At 43.1% G+C, this 26,556-nt stretch overlaps 1 protein-coding gene across 3 annotated transcripts in view; it reads left to right on the top strand.

Annotated features, from left to right (window-relative positions):
• The first annotated feature begins 334 nt into the window (after nt 1–334).
• The window catches only part of SCAF8 (SR-related CTD associated factor 8), a 99,057-nt gene continuing 72,835 nt past the window's right edge, over nt 335–26,556 (top strand). For 2 of the 3 annotated variants that reach the window (XM_026649746.1, XM_026649748.2), the window contains exons 1-7: nt 335–487; nt 4,135–4,265; nt 7,901–8,077; nt 15,392–15,471; nt 23,155–23,272; nt 24,490–24,621; nt 24,758–24,870. In XM_026649746.1, the coding sequence (XP_026505531.1) occupies nt 409–487; nt 4,135–4,265; nt 7,901–8,077; nt 15,392–15,471; nt 23,155–23,272; nt 24,490–24,621; nt 24,758–24,870 (830 nt within the window). In that variant the 5' untranslated portion in view covers nt 335–408. The remainder of the gene's footprint in view (nt 488–4,134; nt 4,266–7,900; nt 8,078–15,391; nt 15,472–23,154; nt 23,273–24,489; nt 24,622–24,757; nt 24,871–26,556) is intronic. The other variant, XM_026649747.2, reaches the window with a different exon arrangement.

The following is a 26,556-nucleotide window of genomic DNA, read 5'->3' as shown; positions in this document are numbered from 1 at the left end:
CACATTTCAGTGGACACAAATGATGCTGGTGCTCAGAGGTAGATAAATTTGAGCCATGTTTAATATGTGCTTGTGTTAAAATGCTAGGAGGGGAGGAAAGATTTCTAGTTTTTAAGTGTCGATAACTCTTAAATTATTCCCTTAAGATAATTTTCTAGTGTTATTCCCCAAGAATATGAGTACAGAATTTGGAGAAGCCAAACTAATACTTTTCTAGTATGCTTCTAAATACGCAAGCCTTTCTATCTTCATAAATTGACAGTATCAAACATGATAGTCATCATATAATTTTCTAGCCTTAATCCTTTTGTTGTCCTATTTTTCCTTTAGAGTAAAATTGTTAGAGTGCTAAATTTATGGCAGAAGAATAATGTATTCAAGAGTGAAATTATTCAGCCTCTCCTGGATATGGCAGCAGGAATTCCTCCTCCAGTTGTGACTCCAGTCTTGCCCAGTACAACAGCTGCTATGAGCAACAATACACCAGGTAAAGGAAAATGGGATATAAGTCTCTCAGTGAATTGGAAAGCTTGCTTCAACATTTGTAACAGAATTTTCTGTTCGGCTATCATCATTTGTCAACTTGACATGCTTGAAATTGGACCAAATTTTTCACTAGCCTCCAGGCAAGTATTAAAACTAAATTGAATGGTTTGAAGGGCGAAAATTGATCTACTAATAACTAACCAGCATGTAGATCAGGGAAGTTCCATAAATAGAAAGTGACCATGCCAGTTACATTTACTTCCCAAACACACATGCTTTCTTTAATTGTAATATGCAGTTTGTCCAAGGGTGCATTGATTTAAATCAGAGCAATTTAAATTACAGATTTTAATCATGATTTAAATATCAAGTGATAAATCTTGATTTAAATAATCAGTTTCAATTTTGTTTTGCATTTGTACTTGTTATTTTCCTAAAGAAGAGTTGATTCTCATTAAAATGTTGAATTGCAATATAATATAGACTTTACCCTAAAATTGGAATTTCTTTTTGCTAACCAGGAGGATACAGTGTATCTATGCACATTTATTTAAGCATTTTATATAGCATTTACATTTACTCAGATTCTTAGTTTTTACATTTTTTATTATATTAGAAAATGGTGAACAGTGCATTTTCTTGTTTACTGGATGATTCATTTTTGTGATTTGTGTCAACTCTATTTGGATGGAATTTGGAATTAAAAATGCACAAAAACAGCATTGTAATGTTTTTATTTCTTAAATAAAACCATCTTAAATGTGCTGGATACATAAGAAAAAAGTTCATCAAAATATGTTTTGCATTTAAAACAATTGATTTATAAATCAAAAGAAGTATTATTTGTAGCTAGTGAATTGAACTGATTGTTTCGGGTCACCATGTCCTCCAAGACTTCAGAACTAGCAGATCTCATCCTTTCATACTTAGTTTCTATTCACAGATTGGAAGAGGAAAGCAAGCTTTCCTCTTTTTTCAACTTCCATTCAGTTTCTTAACTTTGAATGAACTAGTCATTGAACTGAACTAGTTGAATAAATTGAAATGAAGAATATATTCTCTCTTCACCTGCAAAAAAGGCTTCTGCTGTCAAAATTTGGTTTAGCACTTCTATGAACTTTAGTTCCAGGTACTTAGCCAGTAACTTCCACTTCAGTAGTTGACTTTCTTAAAAACTTTGGCAACAAACCTGTACTGCTTAGTATTACAATTTAAATCATATTACAAAATTAATAGATTATTGTAAATTTAGGTTTATCATAGGTTGTCATTTCAAATTTAATTTTAAATAGGTTTATTGAAAAAATATATTAAAATTTAAGAAATCCAATTTAAATAAAAAAATCCAATTTTTATTTTTTTCAACAAACTTCCACCCTGGTTTATCGAGTAAGAAATGGTTTTATGGGTTCAAATACAAATAATGGGTCAATGAAAAATCATCGGGGGGGGGAACCTCGTTAAATATTGGTGCCATAAATGTGTGAGAATCTCTTATTGAGGATCATTGTCTTGCATTTACTTCAAGCAAAATTTGTATATCTATTTGCTGTACATATGATCATACTCAACTGATAATCTAAGGAATTGCTCTGACATTGCCTGTAGTCAGGGAGTTTGATTTTCTTTTGTTTGTGTAGACTTAATCAGACTAATATACATGAAATAATTTAAATGTGCACTATTTATGTAGAAAATCCAAAATATAGATCAACTTATTTATACCCATTAGTTTGTGTGTGTGTTTGTATGTATATATATGTATATAGTTTATTATGTGAACTAGGTAAGCACTTTGCTTGAGCTTCATGTCTCTTTTGTGCATTTTTTTTATATTCGTACTCTTTTTACTGCATTAAACTGCTGGTATCATCACTTATTACCGTACTAACACTTTATGAAATCTGACGTGGATTATTTTTTAAAACATTATTGCAGTAGTTTGGATTTGGCATTGTTCAGCCCTTGCCTTCACTTCTGAGTTACAGGAAGGGAGGGGGTTTGCTCTGACATCTGGAGCAGAATTCATCAGAACTACAGCATGGAACTAATCAGCAAAATACCAGCCTGGGAAGTCTTACCTTTTGACTCAGAAATATTTGTTCCCAAAGGAATTTGGATAGGAGAAAGACAAAACAGAGGAGACTCTTACCCCTGGAATCTGACCGCTGTGGGTGAAAATTATGAGTAAAGTAGGCAGGTCCAGCCTGGGGATGAGCTGGGAGAGTGCAGCAAGGTTGCAGGTTACTGGACATCTTTATTATAGTCACCTGTGGAGCAAGTGTATCTCTTCCCTAAAGTTTTATCTTGCAGCAGGCCAGGAGCTGCTTCCTTCTCTAGGGCCAACATCTCTCCAAAGCTAGAGTTGTTCACCTGTTTCCTCTTCTAGCAGTTGCTCTATTTGTATGAATATTTTAAATATTTTAAAATTTATCATCTGTACTGTAGTCTACAATGAAGACTACTGAGTCCTTTGGGTAGCTGAATATTTGCCCAAGTGTGAAACCTACCTCTTCCGTGATGTCTACAGATCACTATCTTATGATATTGGTTTGGCCAATAGTAATATGTGATTTCTGCTTTTCTGTTTAACTCTTTTATTTTATTGCTGCCTTATCCCCTCAACCTACCCTCACCCCATTTGTCTGTTTTTGTTCACTTGCTGTGTCTTGTCTGAAATGTTGATTGTGAGCTCTCTTTCTTAAGTTGGGATTTTCTGTTTTGTTACGTGTCTGCTCAGCACCTAGCAAAATGGGACTCTTGATCTTTGATAACACAAATAAGAGCATTTCTATGGAAAAAACATTTTTAACTACAGTTTTATAATTTATACTATGTCTTTAAAGTGACTTAGCCCAAGGCAATTTGTAACATCAAAATTGACTGTGTTCCTCATCTTTCCTGATTACATCCATCTTGTAATGCTGCTAAGTTTAAAATAGTATTAAGGATTGTTCATTGGTCCAATAGTATTTTGGAGCATGGTAGTGACTATTGAACATTTTCACCTGTATTTTCAAACATGGCCATCTCTGTAGTTACCAGAAGCCATTACCATCTGATGACTAAAAATGAATTTGAAACCAGTTCAGATCTCCCTCAGTTCCCCTAAAACACAAGAGAAGTTCTCCATAATAGAGGAGACTCCCTCCAAATTTCAGATCACAATGAACACTACCACATTTTGCCTTCAGTGGCATTCTTGTTGGCAGTCCCAGCAGACAGGCCAACAGTAGAATGTGTCATGAGATTCACTTACAGGTATTTCTACCAATTGAGGCACATTGGTGGGGAAGTTTGCATTACTCCTGCCATGCTGTGCTGTTCTGTGTATAAAGAAATTGATGGTTTCCATGGATGTCAATGTGGCACTTATTCAGAGCACTACATTTAGTACCAAAACTTTTTTTTTTACATTACAAACCCATATTTCATTTCAGACATTTAAAAATCGCTACTTAGAAGTGTAACCTTTGTGGCTTCTTACAGTTCAAAAATTGTTTTTATGCAGTTGGTCCATAATGTAAAATAAACTGCCATATTCAGTGAGACTCTGAATTGCAGTTTTAATTTTTACTGCTGTACTTTATGTATATGAAAAATGGTATGTTAACAACACTTAACTCTACCTTGCTTTCCCTCTTTCAGGAACTCCTGTGACCCCTGTTACTCCAGCCAATGTGGTACAAAGTTTACCTGATCCTTGGGTGTCTCAAATTGCTAATACAGATACACTTGCTGCTGTTGCACAAATCTTACAAAGTCCCCAAGGCCAACAGGTAAATACTTTTTGTAGGTAATTAGACTTTTGTACTGTATGTAGTCTACAGTGTTTGTGTATGACAGATACACATGAGAGTATTTATCAGTGTTGTTAATCTATTTTTAAAAATTTGTCCTCAGTATAGCCAGTTCATAGAGATCATTCTCCAGAGATAAGTTTGAAGCAACATTTAACAATTCTTTTTATCCTTTTTGAAATTCTCTTGGTTCACTGAATGTATCCAAGAAGGTGACATCAGATACCAGAAAAAGCTTCATTGCAGCCCATACAATGCATGGTATTTACAGAGGGAGCCTTCTAGCATATCTTCAGTGAATCGGGAAGTAACAAAATATTTTTAATTTGGGGGGTGAGGAGTGCCTTAAATGATAGTTAAAACTTATTTCTATGCTGAATACATCCTGTAAGTTAAAACACGTCTCTGTGTAGTGGAGGATACTCAACATAGACGTCTGTGATTAACTCAATTCTAATTTTTCTTTTGCAGTTCACCTTTAAATATTCCGTTTACTTTCATTCTCAGGATATTCAGGAAGTTATCAGTATCCTTAATATGACTCTTGGTCTACATTTTCAAAAGTGACTGAATTTGGGTACCTCAGTGTATGAATGCCCAGCTTGATACATCTTAGATACCTGATGCTGAGAAAATGCTGAGCATCTGTTCTCTGAAAATCAGGCCATGTCAACATTCCTTAAGTTGGACACTGAAAATCAGTAGCCCTTTTGAAAATGTAGGCCCTCATCTTCAGGTAATAATGGCATACACTGCTACTCTGGCAGTCCCTACTATCCCAATTTGAGTGGGCTGCAGTGGTGGCCCTGTATGTAGGAGATGTTCAATGGCTGCTATGTTGGGGCACTAAAAATATCCCACCCAATTTAGTGAGTAGGGACTGCCACAGTATCAAGCACCAGTCCTGATGTTGCCATCTCAAGGGCTAAAAGTGCAACCGTTTTGCTGTGTTCAGATAAGCCGAGCCATCTGTAACTGGCCAGAAGTCTGAGGCAGGAAGAGTTTTAGTCTGGTCATGACTCAGGGAAATTGACAATGGGAACTTGAGTGAGAGGGTACCGGAGTGAGGTGGCTAGCCTGTCAAGAGAGGTGGGGCAAAAAGGTAACATGGAATAGGGGAAAGTAGGATTTGGTAGGGGTGGTGTCCTAGAGAAGGAGAGATGTAAAGTAAGAATGGGGAGATGTGGAGTAGGAATTGTATGAAAGCTCAAAGATTGCTGGCCAGAGGATATTTAAAAAAAAAAAAAGAGGAAGGAAGAAGAAACAACAATAAAGGAGAAAAACTAAAGACTGTACAGACCAGAAGGGAGTTAGTCTTTAAAAGATGGCAGAAGGTACAGAAATAGCTTGTGGATCAAAAGATAAGAGAAAGGAAAGATGGGACGCAGTAGGAGTATGGCAATATATATTGAAGATAACATTAATATATAGAGGAAGGGAAAACGAGGTCTTAGGTAGTTAGATGATTCCCTCCTTCACATTTTAGAACTGTATTTTGTAGAAACAGTAAAAGGAGAGAGAGATGGTACCCAGCAGGAGTATAGAGACAGGCAGGATGGCGACCAATCATCCAAGATTTTCCCATTCTAGGGCTTCCTCCTCAGCTTCTTCAGTTTGATTCCTGCCTCACTCAGAGCAACACACAAGAAGTTGACGTCAAATGGTGGCTAGACATGGCCATAGTCTCTTAAGCACACACATGCAGAAAAGAGAACACCTCAGCTGTATCCCTTGCAGTCGGTTCTTTCCCCTGGGTGCCTTAAGAAATTTTCTGCTCTGACTGAACAAAGCCTCCACCCTGTTAGTGGAATAAAGCAGTGGCTGAAGCGCTTTGTGGCCTATGACAGACAAAATCAGCTGCCCAATTTCACTAAAAGGGGAGACAAACTTCCTCTCAGCAGCAGAGGCTCTCTACAAAGCATTAGTGGAGCAAGGCATCAGTTCATGAATTTTTGTGAGGTTCTACAGACTTCCCAGTGGCTCTTAGTAACAAAGTGTCACCATCTTCAGGAAGCATGACACCAGGGAAAAAGAATCTGACTATCCCACTCATCAGCTTGAACCTTTAGCAAGCTGGAGGTTGAACCCTAAGAAAAACTGAGGCTTACAAACTAAGTTCACTAGGAGTAAGATCTTTGACAAAAACTTTTTGTATGAAGTCTAAGATAGTTGGGATTCCAGTTCATCCAGCTGGGAAAAAACCCTCTGTCCTGCATTATGTAGAAAAAAATTCCCACATCAGAATTAAGGTGAGAGAAATCGAAAAGGGGTACTCTGGCCTCCTGAGGGCAGTATGGGCTGGACCACGCAAACAGATACCCAACCCCTTCAAGAGTGCCGAACAAGATCCAGAGACTTATGGTACTGGGGTCTTATCTCATGAAAGTATTGAAGCACCTACTCCTTCTAGTCTGAGGTTACCTTGGGGAGAGCCTCTTTCCATATGGGTGAGCTTCTTTCCCCTTTGCACTAGCAAGGTAGGTAGGTACTATCTGAGGGGAGCTTCTTCACTTGGTAGATTTGTAGTTCTTTGCCCTGAAGACGCTTTTCAGGTAGTAATAATTTTATTTCAGAAGACTCTTCATGTTTTCCTGTAGTCTTCCATATTTAGAATTCCGTAGTGGTACATCTATCATAGATCTTTTTTTTCAAAAGTCACAGCTTCTTTGTACCCATCCCAGCAGAGTCATGGACATCTGGGCTGCAGAGGGAAGGCGTCAATAGAAAAGATTTGCAAATTTCCCTGTACTTCTTGTTTTTTAAACTGCTCGTTATCTGCTTAATGTGCAGATGCCACCCTTAGCTGCAGAGTGCTTGGACCACTCCGTTCAGGAGAGATGATGGAGGCCTTTGGGGTTCTTGTTCCTCTTATTATCCATCTTGTGCCTTCAGGCTCCCTCTTCTGATTCAACCATGAGTCTCCAGTTCTCTCTTCCTAGAGTGTTTTCTCATGAAATACTGCTGTACAGAACCCAGTATCTGTTCTGTCGCAAAATGAGCCACAAAAAGGCAAATTATATTCCCATTTACTGGCTAATTTGCTTTTTGTGGCTTGGTTGAGACAGCACAAACTCCTCCCACTGTTAGACTTGCTAAGCCCAAGCTTCAACATGAGACTTGCCTTGTAGGCAATATAGATACCCAAGTGCAAAGCCTTGATGTAGACATGCTGCACCAGCATAAAATGGAGCATGTACCAGTGTAACTTATTCTGCATCAGTGTAGCTACACTGGTACAACTTTTCCTAATCTAGATGGGCTCTTAAGAGGGTAGAGCAGGCTAACAGATTATTTTACAGATCAGAAGGAATCAAACTGGAGAAGCAGAAGAGGGAACCCTAGAAAGCAGAAAAATCCTGGCTTGTGATTGGTCGTCATCTACCTGTCAGCGAATTAGGAGGTGGAACCTCATGTCTACAGTATCTTGTCTGAGCCGCAGAAAACAAATTAGCCAGTAAGTGGGAATATAATTTTCTGTAATTACGAACAGACTAAACTGAAATTATAGCCCTGAGATAGATATACTGCACTGGTGAGATCTTTATTCATGAGAAGGGCAAAAAGCTAGCTGAGTTATTTTTTTGTTAATGTAGTTATCACTCTCTTTCTTCCAGCTTCAGCAGTTAATACAGACACTGCAAATACAACAACAGAAGCCACAGCCTTCACTACTTCAAGCGCTGGATGCTGGTCTTGTCGTTCAGTTACAGGCCCTCACAGCACAACTTACAGCTGCAGCTGCTGCTGCCAACACACTTAATCCACTGGAACAGAATGTCTCTTTTAACAAGGTAGAAGTTGGAGGACCAAGTTTGAAGAAATGCACTTACTGTTTATATTTAAAGTCTTCACATGGGTTGTGTCTCTATCTTTAGTGACTTCTTAAGAGTGCATGACTGTGCTACAGAAAAGTTCTTTGCACATAGGCTTTTCCAAATACAAAAATTATTTTCTTTAGAGAGAGTTATACAAAAACACAAATGATGTATTTTGTATAATTTAAGGGCAAAAGACATTTTTCAGAAGGCTAGAGTTAATTTCCATTAGTAAAGCAAAGTCATTGTTGTATTTCCTTCTATAATTGTGTAGGAGGAGGATCTGAATTAATGAGTTTGAAGATTATCTGCACAAGAAGGAAGGTTGGGCTTGTATGTTTTTGCCTTCTCCCCTCACCCTTCCTTTATGGCATACAAAGAAAGTCTGAAAGGTTTTCTCAGGGGGAAAAAATACTGTAGAAATTCAGGTCTTATGTACCCTAGTTTTCCAATAAGACTATAGATCACTGGAGAATCAGTAGGTTTGTTACATCATAAATACCCAAGGAAATAACTATAATTGAACTTCAAAGTTCAACTATAATTGAACCACAAATATAATCAAGTTTACATTCTTAGCAGGAGGATCATATGAAAGCTAGCCCTGTGACACCTAAACTTTAGAGAGGGATTTTGTTTTTAAAGGGATAACCTAATCAAAAAGACCCCAAAAGTGAGGAAATTAAAATCCTTAGACATACTATGGAGGTTATGTAAGTATGCTGAATAGAGCACAGAAAGCATGCATATTTTGTTTGTTTGTTTTTGTTTTTAAAAGGGAAGAGGGAAGCCAAGAAGAAAACGGAGTTGAATGGCAAGGTAGATGAGCGTACAGTAAACTATGGCAATGGTAAAATGTAATGTTAGGAAGGTTTGGAGGAAATTTGAAGATGAAATAACCAGAGACATAAAAACAAGTTATTTCAGTATATAAAAAGCAGGAAGTCTGTGAGAGGATAGTCTCTACTGGATTATTAGGGAGGATAAGGATGTTGTAGAGAAGCTAAATTATCTTTTCATCGGTCTTCACCACAGAGGATGTTGGGAGCTACCTATCCCAGACCATCTCTTTTCAAATAATTAGCAGAAAGAATCCCCAGACAAGTGTGAAGCAGTGGTAATATCTTATAAGTCTGTGGTAGTTAGTGTGGAGGAGGCTAAGTGTTTGAGTATAGGCAGCTATGACTAAACCAGACTTTGACATGGCTGACCTAAACCAGAGTTTTGCCTTAGCAAAGAGGTGTTAGGCTTTGTCAGCCATTGCTCAAGTGCTCTGTTCCTAGAGTGTCTATAGCATCTGTAAGAATAGAATGGTAGTAGGTGTGGTGTTGGGGCTTCACAGTTTAGTTTGCATTGAAGAGATGGTGATACTATAACTCTAATTCCTGTTTTCTGAAGTGGGTTGTGTTACCGTAACTCTTCATTTCCTAGTTTTCAGAGGTTTGAGTCTAGCTGAAATACATTCGGGATAGACATGAGACACCACAGGGCAACTTTAAATTTGTGTATCATTTAAGCCCTTGAACAAATGACCAAAATGGTTGAGTATGAGTCGTGCCCTAACTGCTTACTAGAGTCTTTTCATCTTCCCTCTAATTAATGTTAATTTCCTTGACAATACTTTTAAAGTGAAATCAGTCTGACTGTAAATTTTTTGAGATAAGGACTACCTTTTTGTTCTGTGTTGGTAAAGTACCTAGCATAGTGCCTGGTCCATGACTGGGGTTCTTAGGTGCTACAATAATACAATTAATTATTAAATCCCAAATGGCTGAGATTAGTTTGGGAAGGATTGGCTCTCCAGGTGTGCACCAAAAAGTCATAAGAATGGGTGATTTTTGTAAACAAATTATTTGTGTATGGGGAGGGAGCTGTGTCTCTGGAACCGCTTGCTCAAGTGACCCAAATTTAGACCACCCTCCCTGCATTCCCATGAGATGCATCAAATTTCAAGACAAAACTGAATTCAGTACATGCATTTTAAAGCACCTAGAATAATGGTCTTTTAATAGTAAGTGATTTTCAACCTTAACTAAGATGAGGAACTGTGAGAGATCTTGGTGTCAAAAAGGTAGGTACTGGAACAAAACGATAAATTAAACAGGGACAAATCACCAGCACCAGATAGTATTCATCCAAAAGTTGTTAACAGAATATTCAATCTCTTAGTCTCTGCAGAGGATTGGAGGGTAACATATTGTTATATCTATCTTTAAAAAAAGCTACCTAATAGTAATTATGGCAATTATAGACCCATGATCTGTAGTTTGTTAACAAGAAAAATAAAAAATGAAGTGGAACGTAAGCTAGGATCAAACTACACAGCTTCTGTGTAGTAAATTGTGCTTGTAGAACTTTTTTGAGTGTCAACAAAATGGTCATGAAGGAGAACCACGTGAAATATTTATCTGGACTTTCAGAAAACCTTCTGCTACTACTCCGAGTAGCATCCCTGTGGGTACTCCACTTTAGGTGCGCATGCACCCATGCGCTTTTAATCATAGAATTTTGGTGGTAGTGCCAGTTCATCCTGCACATGTGCCCTACATCCTTGTGCCCTGTACCAAAGCTATATAGGGCTGCATAGGTGAACCGCCCTCAGTTCCTTCTCAACCGCCTTCAGTCTGAGATGGAGTCTAGCATATGCCTGTTTGCTCTGTACTTGTTTACCTCTTTTATTAATGTTAAGCTGTATAGTTAGCTAGTAGAGTAGAATTTAGTGCCTTATATTTGGAACGTTTGTTCCTTTTTTCCTTTTCCAGGAGAAAATTTGTTTTTCTTTTCTTTTCCCCTCTTTCAGGGTTTGAATAATGTTTTTCTTCTGTCAGAGATGCAGAGCTCCCTGAGCTTTTAAAGGTGCCTCTTGTGTTGAAGAGCAGTCCCCGTTAGTACAGACATGCCCACTGCATTTGTTGTTTGGGAGACTCTCACATTCCTAGCAAGTATAAAATCTGCTCATCCTTTGAAGGAAGAGCCTATAAAAACAGGGAAATGAAGTATAGAGTTTTAATGATGGAGCAAGTCTTAAGACTGGCTTCAGACCCCTGCTCAGGGAAACCCCCTGTACAGGGACCTTCCATGTCTGTCAGTGCCCTGTCGTCATTGAGACTATGGTCACCAAAAGCTTCCAAGGGGGATGATGACACTGAAACCCAGGTCTGCAACATTCTCTATTATTGAGATACTGATAACTGTATCACTGGTACTGAGAGCTTCCCACTCTTAAGTATAAGGAAGGGGAGAAGAAGAGCAAAACATCAGAGTGTTCTTTTTTTAAAGAAGATGCAGTCACCGGACACATCAGTCCCTGAGAGACGTGCTAGTGAGGCTCTGGGTACTTCGGGTATTGTGGAGCACACTAAGACTTCATCTGAGACCCATACCTTCGTGATAAAAAGCTCGGTACTGAAGAAGACTATTTCCTAGAGATCAGCTTCAGTGCAGCCCTTGACACCCTCGGTACCAGTGTCAGTGCCTCTCATGGCCTCTGCAATGTCATCGGCACTGATACTGAGTTCTCTTGTATTTCCAGTAGCACAGGAATTCCGGTACCCAAGGAAGCTTGCGGTACCGAATGAGCCTGAGTCTCCGCTCCTTGCAACCTCCGGACGCCTCTCAGTACCGAGGTCTGCTGGGCCACCAACTGCTTATGTTTCTGGGAGACCTGCCTCTTCTCCTTCTTCAGCTATCCACTGGGTTGGGGGAAAAGGGGGATTGTCACATCCTTTACCATATATAAGGATCATTCCGACTCCAGACTCTGAACTTTTGATTCAAGGATCTCACAATTTATTCTAGGAGATGTTGTTCTCTGTTGCAGATGCAACAAAGGCAGGGCACCAGACCGTTGCTTTCCTTGGGAGGACCAGTGCTGGATTTCCCGCCCCCACCTCCACTCCCACCCCCACACATTGTAGTCTTCTCCATTGGCCTTATTGGGATCCATGGACAATGTATCAGCAACAATTTTGAGGGACCTCAACTCAGTCCCACAGGGAACCCAAAAGACTTAATTACCTGGTACCTTCCATCCCTCCTCCCCATTCTGTGAGCCCCAGGGGACCTTTGAGGAGAAAGATGCAAGATCGGACAAGGAGGTTACCCCCTTACAAACCGCTTACAAACACCTGATAAGGCAGTAATGCCACCATTGCCATCATTAGCTGATGACTTCAGGCAATTTCAGGACTTGATGAAGTGGGTTGCTGACATCTTGCAGAGTCCCCTATAAGTAGTCCAGGATTCCCATCACAAGCTCCTGGACATATTGCCCATCTCTACCTCAGAATGGGTGACACTGCCAATTAATGAAGCCCTCCTTGAGCCAGCCAAGTCTATCTGGTAAACTCCCCTTTCTCCCCCGCCCCCATGTAAGAGAGCTGATTTAAAAAAAAAAAAATACGAAGTCCCAGCCAGGGATTCCGAGTTTTTATTCTTTCACCCAGCACCAAACTGTCTGGTTGAGGACACAGCAAAAGGGGCAGGCAACATATCCAAAAGGCCAACCCTTATAATAAAGACAAGAAACATCTGGTCATAAGAGAGACAATCAATTGTGGAGGATTTACTTTTCAACGATTAGAAGTTTTTTGCAGATTCCACAGACACTTCACACCCTAAAAGACTCTGGGGCAACACTTAGGTCTTTAGGGTTATACGCACCTGCGAATAAGTGAAAATTTAGTGAATCTCAGTCGGCACAAAGATCCCACCCTACTAAATTTTCCACCTTCCGTAGAACACCAGACATCAAGATTTTCAAAGAAAAAGCCTACAACTACCGTGGCTGTGTCATCTCAACTTTCAGTGTCTTCAAATGCCAGTTTTGATGTTTTGGTTGAGAGTCCAGACCACCCAATGACCAGATTCTCTCAGCTGCATGACACAACCTCCCTTCTTCAATTTTGGTGCCGCCTTTCTCTATTTCATGAAGCATGGGCGGCTATAACTTTAGACAGATGGGCATCGGAGGCCATTTTTTCCGATTATGCTATCCAGCTTATCTCCATCCAACCCCCTTTCCCTGTCTCTACTCAGAAACGCCTCTCATGATCTATTGCTTACACAGAAGATCTCATCCCTTCTAAGTCTAGGAACCATAGATACCTGAGATCTGCCACTCAGACTAGTACCAGTATCTATGGCATCTCATTCCCTCTGTTGGCAGGTATTCTTGACTACATGTCCAATTTAGAGGAGTATGACGGTCTAGAAGCAGCAATCCTTTCTTGACCAGCAAGAGGAATTGAATATTTCTCAACTTCTCCTGAGGATTTGCTCATCTCACTTGTTTCACCAACTGATGATTTCATATTGTTCCAGAAGTTGCTAGGACATGTCCAAGAAAAGACTCACTCGCAGTTCCAACACCAGGAATCCAAGAATACAGTGACATTCCGTATTTTGTTAATGATGGGCTACTGGAGTTTACCAAACATCATCCTTGCCCAGGGTAAACGAGATTTCATAACTTAGATGTCAAGAAGGCTTTGACATTTTATTTGGTAGAAATGAGGGCTTGATCCCTTTACAGTAAGGCTATTTTACACTGCACTTATACCCAAGCAAACTTAGTGCAAATGAGAACACTAGATGGGGACGACTCTGAGTTACTATAGAGAGTATCTGCCTAGGAGGTCTTGCCCACATGTTCAGGGTCTAACTGATTGCCATATTTAGGGTTGGGAAGGAATTTTTCCCCAGGTCAAGATTGGCAGAGACCTGGGTGTTTTTTTCCTTCCTCTGCAGCATGGGGCCCAGGTCACTTGCAGGTTTAAACTAGTGTAAATGTTGAATTCTCTGTAATTTGAAGTCTTTAAACCATGATTTGAGGATTTCAATAACTCAGCCAGAGTTTTCAGGAGTGGGCGAGGTACTGTGGCCTGCAATGTGCAGGAGGTCAGACTAGATGATCATGATGTCCCTTCTGACCTTAAAGTCTATGAGAATCAGGACCTCAGGCATTTAGGAATTGAGCAAGACTTCTTGTAGCCTTTGGAGACCAATGTAAAGGGAATGCCATTTATATTTAGTGCCTGTCTTAAGTGGATTAGGCTGTGCACCAAGACAGATATGTTGTACCTTACCTAGGGTGTCAGTTGCTCAGGGTCTTAGAGTGCACTCTACCATGGCTAAAGTGTCATCTGTGGCCTTATATAATGTTTTCTTCATATATAATGAAGAATATGTTATATTCTATAATGTTTTCTTCATTGAAATCTACAGAGTTGCTTCCTGGAGTTCTGTACACACATTTGCACAGCACTACTCTTTTTACTTCTAAATCTGATGCTCACTTTGGGAAAGTAGTTCAATAGAATCCTTGCTTTAATACGAGCCGCATAGCCAGCCTTTTTTAGAGGTTTGTATCGTTTGCTAAACTCCCCTAATTTAGAATAAGCAGAGGCCACCCTGAAGAAGGAAAAAAACTATTTACTCATGTTAACTAGTTATTTAAGATTACATCCTCTGTGTACCTCCTTACCTTCTCCCCTCTCTCTAAATTCCGCTTTCATAAGACTGGTGTTTAGCAGAAGGAATTGAAGTGGTTGGTGATATAACTTTTGCTGAATGTTCAGTGCTGAGCAGGAGCGCCGCCAGCTTTTCTGCGGCCCTAGGCGGCGGAAGGTCCCGCCCTGAAATGCCGCCCCCCACAGAGGCGGCGGAAGGTCCTGTCGCCGAAATACCGCCGCGGTCGCCGCCCCCCAAATTGTAGCGCCGCGGTCGCCTAATGGGTTGCGCCAGCCCTGGTGCTGAGAGAGAGCACTTGTGAGGCACTGCAAGTGCAGAGACAACACTCTTGAAGAACTACCACAGTTTCCAAGGCAAATAACTTGTGTTTCTTAATCCATATATTTTGTTCGTATCTTTGATTTTTTTCCCCCCTTAAAATTAAATCATTATTGAAAGAAATTCCTTGGACATCCATAAGCGGTATCTAACAGGTAATTCTTCTTCAATGCCATGTTTGCCGTTGGCATTGGCCATAGTAATTGGCTGACTGCTAAAGGAACAAGCACGCACACACACAGATTATATATAATGTTTTACCTCAGGAGAGTAGTCATTTATTTACTATTGGGCAACACATGTTCTTCTTGGATTAACAGGCAGAACTTAAGAATGATGCAGCCAAGGGTTTTCTATTTAAAAGAATGGTCTGCTTTCCTACATTAAGTCATTGCAGAAATAGAAACTTCCTGTTTTTAGATTACGAAGTATTTTGTATGGTTTGGTAGGGAACATGTTTTAAAATATGCTCTTTCTAATGCTTGATTCATTTTCTCCTAGAAGCTGATGGACAGGTTTGATTTTGGGGAAGAGCCTGACCTCAGTGAAGAGCCTAAAAAGGAAACTCCCAATTCCCAACTGTAAGATCAGGTTACATTCCTTTTAAATTAGATTAATTTGATCATTTTTCCTATTAAACATTACAATAATTGAACATTCACTGTGAAAAGTAGACCGGCTGTCTGGTCCTTCAGTATATGTAAACTACTATACTGGAGCAGTGGTAACAGAGAACGATTTACATGAATTTGAATGATAAACGTATATGTTTTAAATGTTTAATACAACATCTCTACCATTGCATGAGAACCCTTCAGCTGGATGCCTACCATTTTAAAACAGAGAGAGTGAGAGTTTGATCTGAAGATAGCGCTCTACTTAGATACAAAATTCTGCAAATTTTATTTGTCAAAATAATGCAATATAATCACACCAGTTTCAGTCGTTTTGGTAAGTTGTTTAAACTACAATACTGAAAAAATTCACTAACTATTCAGCATCTTCTAAACACATGAAAGTTAAGTTGCAAATACTTGGGAACTAATTCATTTCAGTTATAATCCTGGATTTTCATTTAAGTTACATTACAGAACACCAAACAGGAAAAAAAAAGTAGAATGTCATTTTAAATTGCTCAGACTTTCACACATGAAAGTCATACAGTTTTGCTAATCATTATCTGGACCTAGCTGGGTACTTTGGGAAGTGCTTGGTTCTGATTGTCCTGACATTTTATTGACTGCTTGGTAAATGTTTTATTTGCCCTCAAAAGTCTTCTTTTTTTTTTTTAATGGGTAAGTAAAAATCTAATCCCATTGTGCCACTTTGGCACAGGAAAAAAGTGAGAAAGCGCATAGATCTTCCTAGTTGATTCCCTTACTGTCCTTCATTAGGCTTTACTTCACTCTGACAATGTAGGGGCTTTAAAACTTTTACAGGTTTTTATGCTCCTGGGGGAATTGACGGAGAATGGGAACAGTTAGCTAACAATAAAATAATTAACCATGTTACTATGCAGACAGGTTGCTACATTTCTGCCTCAGAGAATGAGATCAATTAACCATCAAAAGAAACATTAACAAAATGCGGTGTTTTTTTTACAAAAGCTATTTTCTTTAACTCGCCTCTGGAGCAGCAGTATCAAGAAAGAGGGACAGAGTCTCTCTTGCTTGTTGGCCAGCCCCGCCCCCTATGGTGAGCAATGTCTGTCCTGCAGGCACGCACACGGAGCCCCCCTCCCCACGCAATGATTTGCATCTCAGGCATGCTGGAACAGACGCCCGGCCTGGGCTGCCGGGAAAGAGACATGTGTCCCCGCGCAGATTTCTTTTGTGCTTTTCTGCACGGGGGGGCACAGAAATATGCAGGCCATATGAATTCTGCACCCCAACATGGGCGCAGAATTCTGTCAGGAGTAATTTAGAGTAACATTCTTATATTCTTCTTCGAGTGCTTGCTCATATCAATTCCAATTAGGTGTGCGCGCGCCGCGTGCACGATCGTCGGAGAATTTTCTACCCTAGCAACACCCGATGGCTCGGCTGTGGAGCCCCCTGGAGTGGCGCCTTCATGGCGCTGGATATATACCCCAGCCGACCCAGTGCCCCCTCAGTTCCTTCTTACCACCCGTGACGGTCGTTGGAACTGTGGAGCGCGGCATAGCGGTTCTCCACTCTCCAGGGCCAGCTCCAGGCACCAGCTTCTCAAGCAGGTGCTTGGGGCGGCCGTTCCGGACAGGGGCGGCAGTTCCAGGTATTCGGTGGCAATTCGGCGGACGGTCCCTCACTCCGCCTGGGACTGAATGACCTCCCGCCGAATTGCTGCTGCAGATCGCGATCGCGGCTTTTTTTAGCTCGCGATCGCGGCTTTTTTTTTTTTTTGGTTTTGGCTGCTTGGGGCGGCCAAAACCCTGGAGCTGGCCCTGCCACTCTCCCTAGCTTTACTTGTTTGTTCTTGTAGATAGTTGTTGGTTATATACTTTAGATTAGTAGTTTGTTGTTAATAGTTTTTGTAGAGTAGTTATAAATAGTTAGCGGGGGTTAAGAGCAGACGCGGATAAGGCCCCACGGCACCGTCCTCCCTCGGCACCACGTCCGCCGCAAGCCCCTCGGCGCCGGTCCCTGTCTCTGGGACATAAAAGGCCCCGCAAGACCCAGGACGCTGCCGTCCAATAGGCACCGGCTCCCCCCGCACCGGTGGTAGAGCCGCGTCCGGCTTCGGAGCACCAGAGGGTACAAGTGTCATCAGCACCGTTGACTCCGGCACCGGGTGTAGGGCCGTTGAGTCCAGTGCAGACTGGCTCACCGCCTCGTCCGGTAGTGGAGCCCTGTCTCCCTTCTACACCAGAGACGTTTGCCACGGGGAAAGACCTCATCGCCCTCACGGAGCCGGCGCCATCTCAACCCGCGGCACCGCATGCCCTTCGTACGGTGCAATCCAGGGGCAAGCCTACCCTGATACGCCCGCCATCTCCGAGCGTGGACTCGCGGCACCGCTCACGGTCTCGGAGCAGGTCCCGACGCCGCTCACGGTCCCGGCACCGATCTTCATCTCGGCGCCGGTTGTACTCGTGGCCCAGATCTTCCTCCCGGCACCGGTCTACTTCTCGGCACCGACCTGAGCATCGGTACCGGTCGGAGTCCAGATGCAGTTCTCAGCACCGGTATGAGCGCCGCTCCCGTTCGTGAGGCCGCTCCCGGCACCGAGTCTACAGACGGTCTTCGCCTTCCCGATCCAAATCTGGATCCCGGTACCGACATGGCCATCGGCACCGTTCTTGATCCCGGTACCGTTCACCGGCACCGCGCAGAGACCGCTCGCCTGTGGACCGACACCGCTCGGCACCGTACCAGGACGAGCCCCTGCAACCTAGCTCGGCACCGCCCTGGCCCTCAAGATCGGCGTCTCGCTCGTCGGAAGGAGCTTCCCGTTCAGCGTACCCTGCTCAGGGTCAGGCTGCAGACGACTTGGGTCATTGGCAGGAGGGGGCAGAGGACCCTAGACAGGACCCTGCACATTGGTCTTTCTGGACTCCATGGGCATATCACCAAGCTCAAGGGGCTCCACCAGCGGCCTCTCGCTCGGCACACACTGAGCCCAGGGTTCCTGAGGCCAGCATCTCCCGTCCTCCCCCAGGGGGCATGAAGGCTCCGGTGCCGACACCCACGCAGGCACCAGACCCCGGTGCAGGGGATCCTGCACATCAGGATCCCTTGGAGCCAGACCCGCACATGGATCCTTTACCCCCTGAGGCGTCGTCCTCATCTTCCCCAGATGAGGCAGTGGCAGGTACAACAGCCTCAGGCCCACCTCCAATAGACCTCCATGCCCACCAAGACTTGTTGCGTAGGGTGGCACGAAATATGGACCTACAGGCTGAGGAGATAGTGGAGGTGGAGGACCCGGTGGTGAGCATCCTTTCAGCTGATGCCCCATCCCGGGTGGCGTTGCCCATTATCCGTACGATCCAGGCTAACGCTAATGCCATATGGCAAACCCCGGCCTCCATCCCTCCCACTGCCAGAGGTGTAGAGAGGAAGTATTTTGTCCCCTCTAAAGACCATGAGTACCTCTATACACACCCTCCGCCGTGTTCACTGGTAGTCTCCTCAGTGAACGCCAGAGAGCGCCATGGCCAGCAGGCGGCAGCGCCCAAATCGAAGGATGCTAAACGCTTCGATTTGTTTGGACGCAAGGTTTACTCAGCGGGGGGGTCTGCAGCTCAGGGCCGCAAACCAACAGGCGCTCCTGAGTCGGTACAGTTATAACTCACGGAATTCCATGGGTAAATTTAAAGAGTTGGTCCCCCAGGACTCGAGGGAGGAGTTCGGGGCCCTTGTGGAGGAAGGGAAAAAGGTGGCTAGGACCTCCTTGCAGGCCTCTTTGGACATTGCGGACTCGGCCGCCAGGACACTAACTTCTGAGATAGCCATGCAACGCGTCTCCTGGCTCCAGGTTTCGGGGTTACCGCCAGAACTGCAGCAGACCCTGCAAGATCTGCCGTTCGAGGGCCAAGGGTTGTTCTCAGACAAGACGGACTCTCGGTTTCAGAGCCTCAAGGACTCGAGAACCATCATGCATGTCCCAGGACCCCAGCGCAGGCCCTTTAGGCCCCAGCCACAAAGGTTCTACCCTCCTCCTCCTCGTCCGCGACAGGACTTCCCCAGAAGGCGGGGACGAGGTGGTAGACGGAGGTCGACCGGCCCCCAACCCGGTCAGAACCAGGGCCCTCCTAGGCCACCTTCAGGACCTAGGCAAAACTTTTGAAGGTGCGCCCGAGGACAGCGCACCAGCCACTACCCAGGATCCCTTTCCTTTATTTCGGGATCGCCTCTCCCGTTTCCACTGTGCTTGGTCCCTTATAACTTCGGACCGTTGGGTCCTTCGCACGGTGGAGAGGGGATACGCTCTCCATTTTTCTTCGTTCCCTCCCTCCCGCCCCCCCCTCCCTATCCCTCTTCAGGGACCCTTCTCACGAGCATCTCCTTACACAGGAGGTTTTTGGGCTCCTCTCTATGGGGGCCATAGAGGAGGTTCCCCCAGAGTTAAGGGGCAGGGGGTTTTACTCCCGCTACTTCCTGATCCCCAAAGCAAAAGGGGGTCTGCCACCCATTTTAGACTTACGCGGACTCAACAAATTCATAGTAAAGTTGAAGTTCTGCATGGTCTCCTTGGGGACCATCATCCCTTCCCTGTATCCTGGAGACTTGTACGCCGCCCTCGACATGAAGGACGCATATTTTCATATAGCAATCTACCCCCCTCACAGGCGCTTCCTTCGATTTGTAGTAAACAATGTGCACTACCAATTTGCCGTCCTTCCCTTCAGATTGTCCGCGGCTCCGAGAGTGTTCACCAAATGTATGGCTGTCGTGGCAGCATACCTTCGCCGACAAAGGATACAGGTGTTCCCATATCTAGACGACTGGCTCGTGCGCGGCCAAACCAGGGAGCAAGTTCAGGCACACGTCCAGATAATACTACAAACATTCCACGAGTTAGGCATTCTACTCAACAAAGAAAAGTCCACTCTGGAGCCAACCCAGAGGATAGAGTTTATTGGGGCAGTTCTAGACTCCAGACTCGCCCGAGCTCTTCTGCCAGACACTCGGTTTCACACCATCGCAAACATCATCCACGGACTCCAGATCTTCCCGATTACCACAGTAAGGACATGCCTCGGCCTGTTGGGTCACATGGCCTCTTGCACTTACGTAACCAGGCATGCCAGACTTCGGCTTCGCCCACTTCAGGCCTGGGTATCGTCGGTGTAACGTCCTTATCGGGACAACCTAAACATAGTGGTCACGGTTCCCAACTCAGTCTTGACCTCCCTCACCTGGTGGCTGGATCACAAGGCAGTTTGCGCAGGAGTGCCGTTTCACGCCCCACAACCCTCCCTGCACCTGGTCACAGACGCTTCATCTCTAGGGTGGGGCGCTCACCTCGCGGAGCACCATACTCAGGGCCTGTGGACCGCATCCCAACTAGCTCTGCACATCAATGTTCAAGAGCTGATGGCGGTGCGCCTAGCGTGTCAGGCATTTCTCGGTCTCCTACATGGCCGTTGCGTGTCAGTCCTCACAGACAACACCACGGCCTTGTTCTACATGAACAAGCAAGGAGGAGCCCGGTCGTCTCTCCTATGCCAAGAGACCATTCGCCTGTGGGAGTTCTGCATTGCCCACTCGATACATCTCACGGCATCGTTCCTCCCTGGAGCCCAGAACACTCTAGCGGACCGTCTCAGCAGATCCTTCCAGACGCACGAATGGTCGATCCGCCCGGATATCATCCATTCCATCTTCCAGAGGTGGGGATTTCCCCAGGTCGACCTGTTCGCCTCACGAGCCAACAGGAAGTGCCACGTGTTCTGCTCCCTCCAAGGGCGATCTCCGGGCTCCGTGTCAGACGCTTTCCTCCTATCATGGAGAGACCAGCTGTTCTACGCTTTCCCTCCATTCCCACTGGTCCTCAGGGTGCTGCTCAAGCTACGCAGAGACAAGGCACGTATGATTCTAGTCGCTCCAGCTTGGCCAAGACAGCACTGGTACACCACGCTTCTGGAGCTATCGGTGCAAACTCCGATCACGCTTCCCTTGTGCCCAGACTTGATCTCTCAGGACCATGGCCGACTCTGTCACCCCGACCTGAAATCGCTCCACCTCACAGCGTGGATGCTCCATGGCTGAATCGGACAGAGCTACGATGCTCACATCCCGTGCAACAGATTCTGCTGGGAAGTAGAAAGCCCTCTACGCGGACCACTTACTTAGCCAAGTGGAAACGGTTCTCCTGTTGGTGCGAGCAGCGGGCCACGCCCCCCTTGCAGGCGTCTATTCCTCTTATACTCGAATATCTCCTATCCCTGAAACAGCAGGGCTTGGTGATATCTTCAGTCAGGGTTCACCTGGCCACTATATCGGCGTTCCACCCAGGAGAACACGCTTCCTCGGTCTTCTCTAACCTTGAGATTTCTCAAGGGCTTAGACCGGCTATACCCACAGCAACGCCAACCCGTTCCGGCGTGGGATCTTAACCTGGTTCTCTCCAAGCTCACAGGGCCCCCGTTCGAGCCATTGGCTACCTGCTCACTCCTTTACCTATCTTGGAAGACAGCCTTCCTTGTAGCCATCACTTCAGCAAGGCGTGTTTCTGAACTCAGGGCGCTCATGTCTGAGCCTCCGTACACAGTCTTCCACAAAGACAAGGTGCAGCTTCGCCCCCCACCTGGCCTTCCTTCCCAAGGTAGTATCAGCTTTTCATGTGAACCAGGATATATTTCTCCCGGTCTTCCATCCTAAGCTGCACGCCACCCGTCAAGACCAACGTATGCACTCCTTGGACGTACGCAGGGCCTTGGCTTTCTATATTGAGCGTACGAAACCGTTTAGGAAGACGACACAACTCTTCGTTGCAGTGGCCGACCGGATGAAAGGCTCACCGGTCTCCTCGCAACGTCTCTCCTCTTGGATCACGTCCTGCATTCGTGCTTGCTACGACCTGACCGGAGCCCCGACGCCGCGCCTCACCGCCCACTCCACGAGGGCCCAAGCCTCCTCGACTGCCTTCCTGGCTCAAGTCCCGATCCAGGACATTTGTAGAGCTGCAGTTTGGTCATCGGTCCACACCTTCGCCGCTCACTATGCGCTTGTACAGCAGTCCAGAGACGATGCTGCATTCGGGTCAGCGGTTTTGCACACAGCAATGTCTCACTCCGACCCCACCGCCTAGGTAAGGCTTGGTAGTCACCTAATTAGAATCGATATGAGCAAGCACTCGAAGAAGAAAAAACGGTTACTCACCTTTGTAACTGTTGTTCTTCGAGATGTGTTGCTCATATCCATTCCAAACCCGCCCCTCTTCCCCACTGTCGGAGTAGCCGGCAAGAAGGAACTGAGGGGGCGCTGGGTCGGCTGGGGTATATATCCAGCGCCATGAAGGCGCCACTCCAGGGGGCTCCACAGCCGAGCCACCGGGTGTTGCTAGGGTAGAAAATTCTCCGACGATCGTGCACGCGGCGCGCGCACACCTAATTGGAATGGATATGAGCAACACATCTCGAAGAACAACAGTTACAAAGGTGAGTAACCGTTTTTCTTACTTGGAGGGATAATAATTGTAACTAAGGAGTGTGTGTTAGTAAGTTGTTCATTTGTTTGAACAACTTGCTACTTTTTAAAATATGAAATTTTGTTTATTAGGTTATTTAGTCTAAAGAGAGAAACTTCGATGCTAAGGGTTTTTCAATTATTTTATTTTAGGCCTCTAGTATCAGAGTCTGTGAACAACTCACTTTTTCATCAGCTAGCTGAACAACTGCAACAACAAAATTTAGAACATCTCCGACAGCAGCTCCTGGAGCAACAGCAGCCTCAAAAGGTAACTACTCCATCTTGTGGTTATCATAGTAATTGATTCTAGTGTTCTTCCACATTGGTAAAAATACATACTCTGCTTCAGGACAGGAAACTGTCTCTTCTTCCTAATACTCTTACTCATAATAATAAAACTGTCACTGGCTAATTACCTGGGCTAGGCTTGCAAAGTGAAGACTTGGAGCAAGTGAAGGCAAAATGCATAAAACAAAGAAAAAAAATACAGAACAAATGTGAGCTATACATTTTGTACTTATTAAATTAGGAGAGACTAGCCGTCAGCTGAACTGGAGACACGCTTCACTTTCAGTTATCCTGTCCACTTCTTAACTAAGAGGGTTTTTTTTTTTTAAATGATTTCCCTTCTTTCATGGAGGGCTGGAAAGATGGCATGCTGCCCTGGCTTGAAAGAAAAAAAGGGATAGTTAAGTTCACTTCATTTAATGTCTGTATCACATTTAGTCATGCACAAATCAAGAAAATTTCTTGATAGATTTCTTTCTTGTAACTAACATCCTGACATAAAATACTACAGTTTCATGATTTGTTTTGTCTTGTTTTATCTTAAATCTCACACTGGTCCAAAAGGTTGGAATTAAATGAAGATTTTTAAATTAAATTTAAATTCGTATTGCATTTACATCACAACAAAATAATTAATCATGAAAATGTGTGGTTCTCGATGGAACTGATTACAATAAGTTATCAATGACTTATGTACCAACAATATTTATATATTTAAAAATGATATGACTATTTTGATATACCCTTCTTAGTATTGTACAAAATTACTATAGTCCTTCAAGGTATGTATTTGTTTTCTTGTTGGAGTTTTACTTCTAATTAACCAGAATTGTGAAAAAATAGTCATCCTCGATGAATGTTATCTGACTCATTGACTTGATAATGGTATTTTGAGTGGGAACTGAAAACGCATTGGCTCTGTTAAAATTCTATTTATTTGTGTATTGGAGTACAGAGTGGAATGGAGGGAAATCAAGTTCAACTCAAAGTTCTCTTAACAGGTTATTAGTGTATATTAACTTGATCTGCATTTACAGAAAACGAAGTGGTAAAAAAAAATCCCAGACACTTGCAAATAAACTCTTTTCAAAAATATTCTAACAGTCATGTTTGTATGTCCTGTGTTGTATTGCAGAGTGACATAACATACAATTTGGCTTCTGACTTTTTAAAATGTAATATTCATGTCCTGTGCAGGCAAGCCCTGAGGAAAATCAAGAAGGAAATTTTGGATCAGAGCACTCTGCATCACCATCACAAGGGAGTAGCCAACAGCAGTTTTTAGAAGTGGAAACAAACCTAGATGATTCAATGGATATTCAACAACAGGTGAAATTTACCATTTCTGATTAAATTACTGAGATTTGAAGGGAAAAATTAAACTTCAGAAATTGTTGTATCTCTTTGTATGCCAATGTATGTTTTGTATATTTTTGCTTATATTTCTCATTGCTTCCATATTTAGGACATGGATATAGATGAAGGGCAAGATGTAGTTGAGGAAGAGATCTTTGAACAAGAAGAAAAGAAATCAGCTGTTCGTTCAAGATCAAGAACACACTCAAGATCTCGTTCAAGGTTTCATAATAACTTATTACTCAAGTATAAGCAACTTTATTTTATTCTAAAATACAGAGACAGTGTTATATTTGTTGAACCTATATCATTCTGAATTATTTTGGCTTCCAGCATGGTTGTGTTGCATTGGAATCGAACAAATAGTTTACATTTAAACATAGGATTAAGCTGTATAGTAATTTAAGACTTTTTTTGATGTGGCAATTTATTTTGTTTAGATTTGGATTCCTTAAATTTTCAAGTATCTTCCAGGTAATACAAATAAGTAGGTAAAAAAATTGTTGACTTTGGGATGGACTTTTCCTCTGTAATGCTTATTTTTCTGCTGTAAACTTTGCAGTTCTTTTTTCTTGAGGTCAGACTAATGCCCTTTTTTCTCCTCCACACTAATGGTAGTACATTTATTTTCTCTATACAATAGTAAAATAAAATGTGACTAATTTTTCTAAACATTTAAACAAACACTAAGAAAAGCCCATACTACCATATTGAGTTGTGATTTTTAGTAGGGCTGTCAAGCAATTAAAAAATTAATCGTGATTAATCGCGCTGTTAAACAATAAGAGAATACCATTTATATAAATATTTGTGGATGTTTTCCACATTTTCAAATGTATTGATTTAAATTACAACACAGAATACAAAGTGTACAGTGCTCACTTTATATTTATTTTTTATTATAAATATTTGCACTGTAAAAATGAGAGTATTTTTCAATTCACTTAATACAAGTACTGTAGTGTAATCTTTTTATCATGAAAGTTGAACTTACAAATGTAGAGTTATGTACAAAAAATAACTGCATTCAAAAATAAAACAATGTAAAATTTTAGAGCCTACAAGTCCACTCAGTCCTACTTCTTGTTCAGCCAATCGCTCAGACAAACAAGTTTGTTTACATTTGCAGGAGATAATGCTGCCCGCTTGTTTACAATGTCACCTGAAAATGAGAACAGATGTTCGCATGGCGCTGTTGTAGCCGCCATTGCAAAATATTTGCGTGCCAGATACACTAAAGATTCATATGTCCCTTCATACTTCAGCCACCATTCCAGAGGACATGTGTCCATGCTGATGATGGGTTCTCCTCGATAATGATCCAGAGCAGTGCAGACCAACGCATATTCATTTTCATCATCTGAGTCACATGTCACCAACAGAAGGTTGATTTTCTTTTTTGGTCGTTCGGGATCTGTAGTTTCCGCATCGGAGTGCTGCTCTTTTAATATGTCTGAAAGCATGCTCCACACCCTGTCCCTCTCAGATTTTGGAAGGCACTTCAAATTCTTAAATCGTGGGTCGAGTGTTGTAGCTATCTCTAGAAATATGATATTGGAATCTTCTTGTTTGTCAAATCTGCAGTGAAAGTGTTCTTAAATCAAACAATATATGCTGTGTCATCATCCGAGACTACCATAACACAAAATATATGGCAGAATGCGGGTAAAACCATGGAGCAGGAGACGTACAATTCTCATCCAAGGAGTTCAGTCACTAATTTAATTAACACACTTTTTTTTAACAAGCATCATAAGCATGTCCTCTGGAATGGTGGCCAAAGCATGAAGGGGCATACAAATGTTTAGCATATCTGGCACATAAATACCTTGCAATGCCAGCTACAAAAGTGCCATGCGAAAGTCTATTCTCACTTTCAGGTGACATTGCACAAGAGAAGTGGGCAGA

This window comes from Terrapene carolina, unplaced genomic scaffold (genome assembly GCF_002925995.2).
Source record: "Terrapene carolina triunguis isolate 2854851 unplaced genomic scaffold, T_m_triunguis-2.0 Scaffold85, whole genome shotgun sequence".
NCBI lineage: Eukaryota > Metazoa > Chordata > Testudines > Emydidae > Terrapene > Terrapene triunguis.
This window is presented reverse-complemented; position numbering and strand designations above follow the sequence as displayed.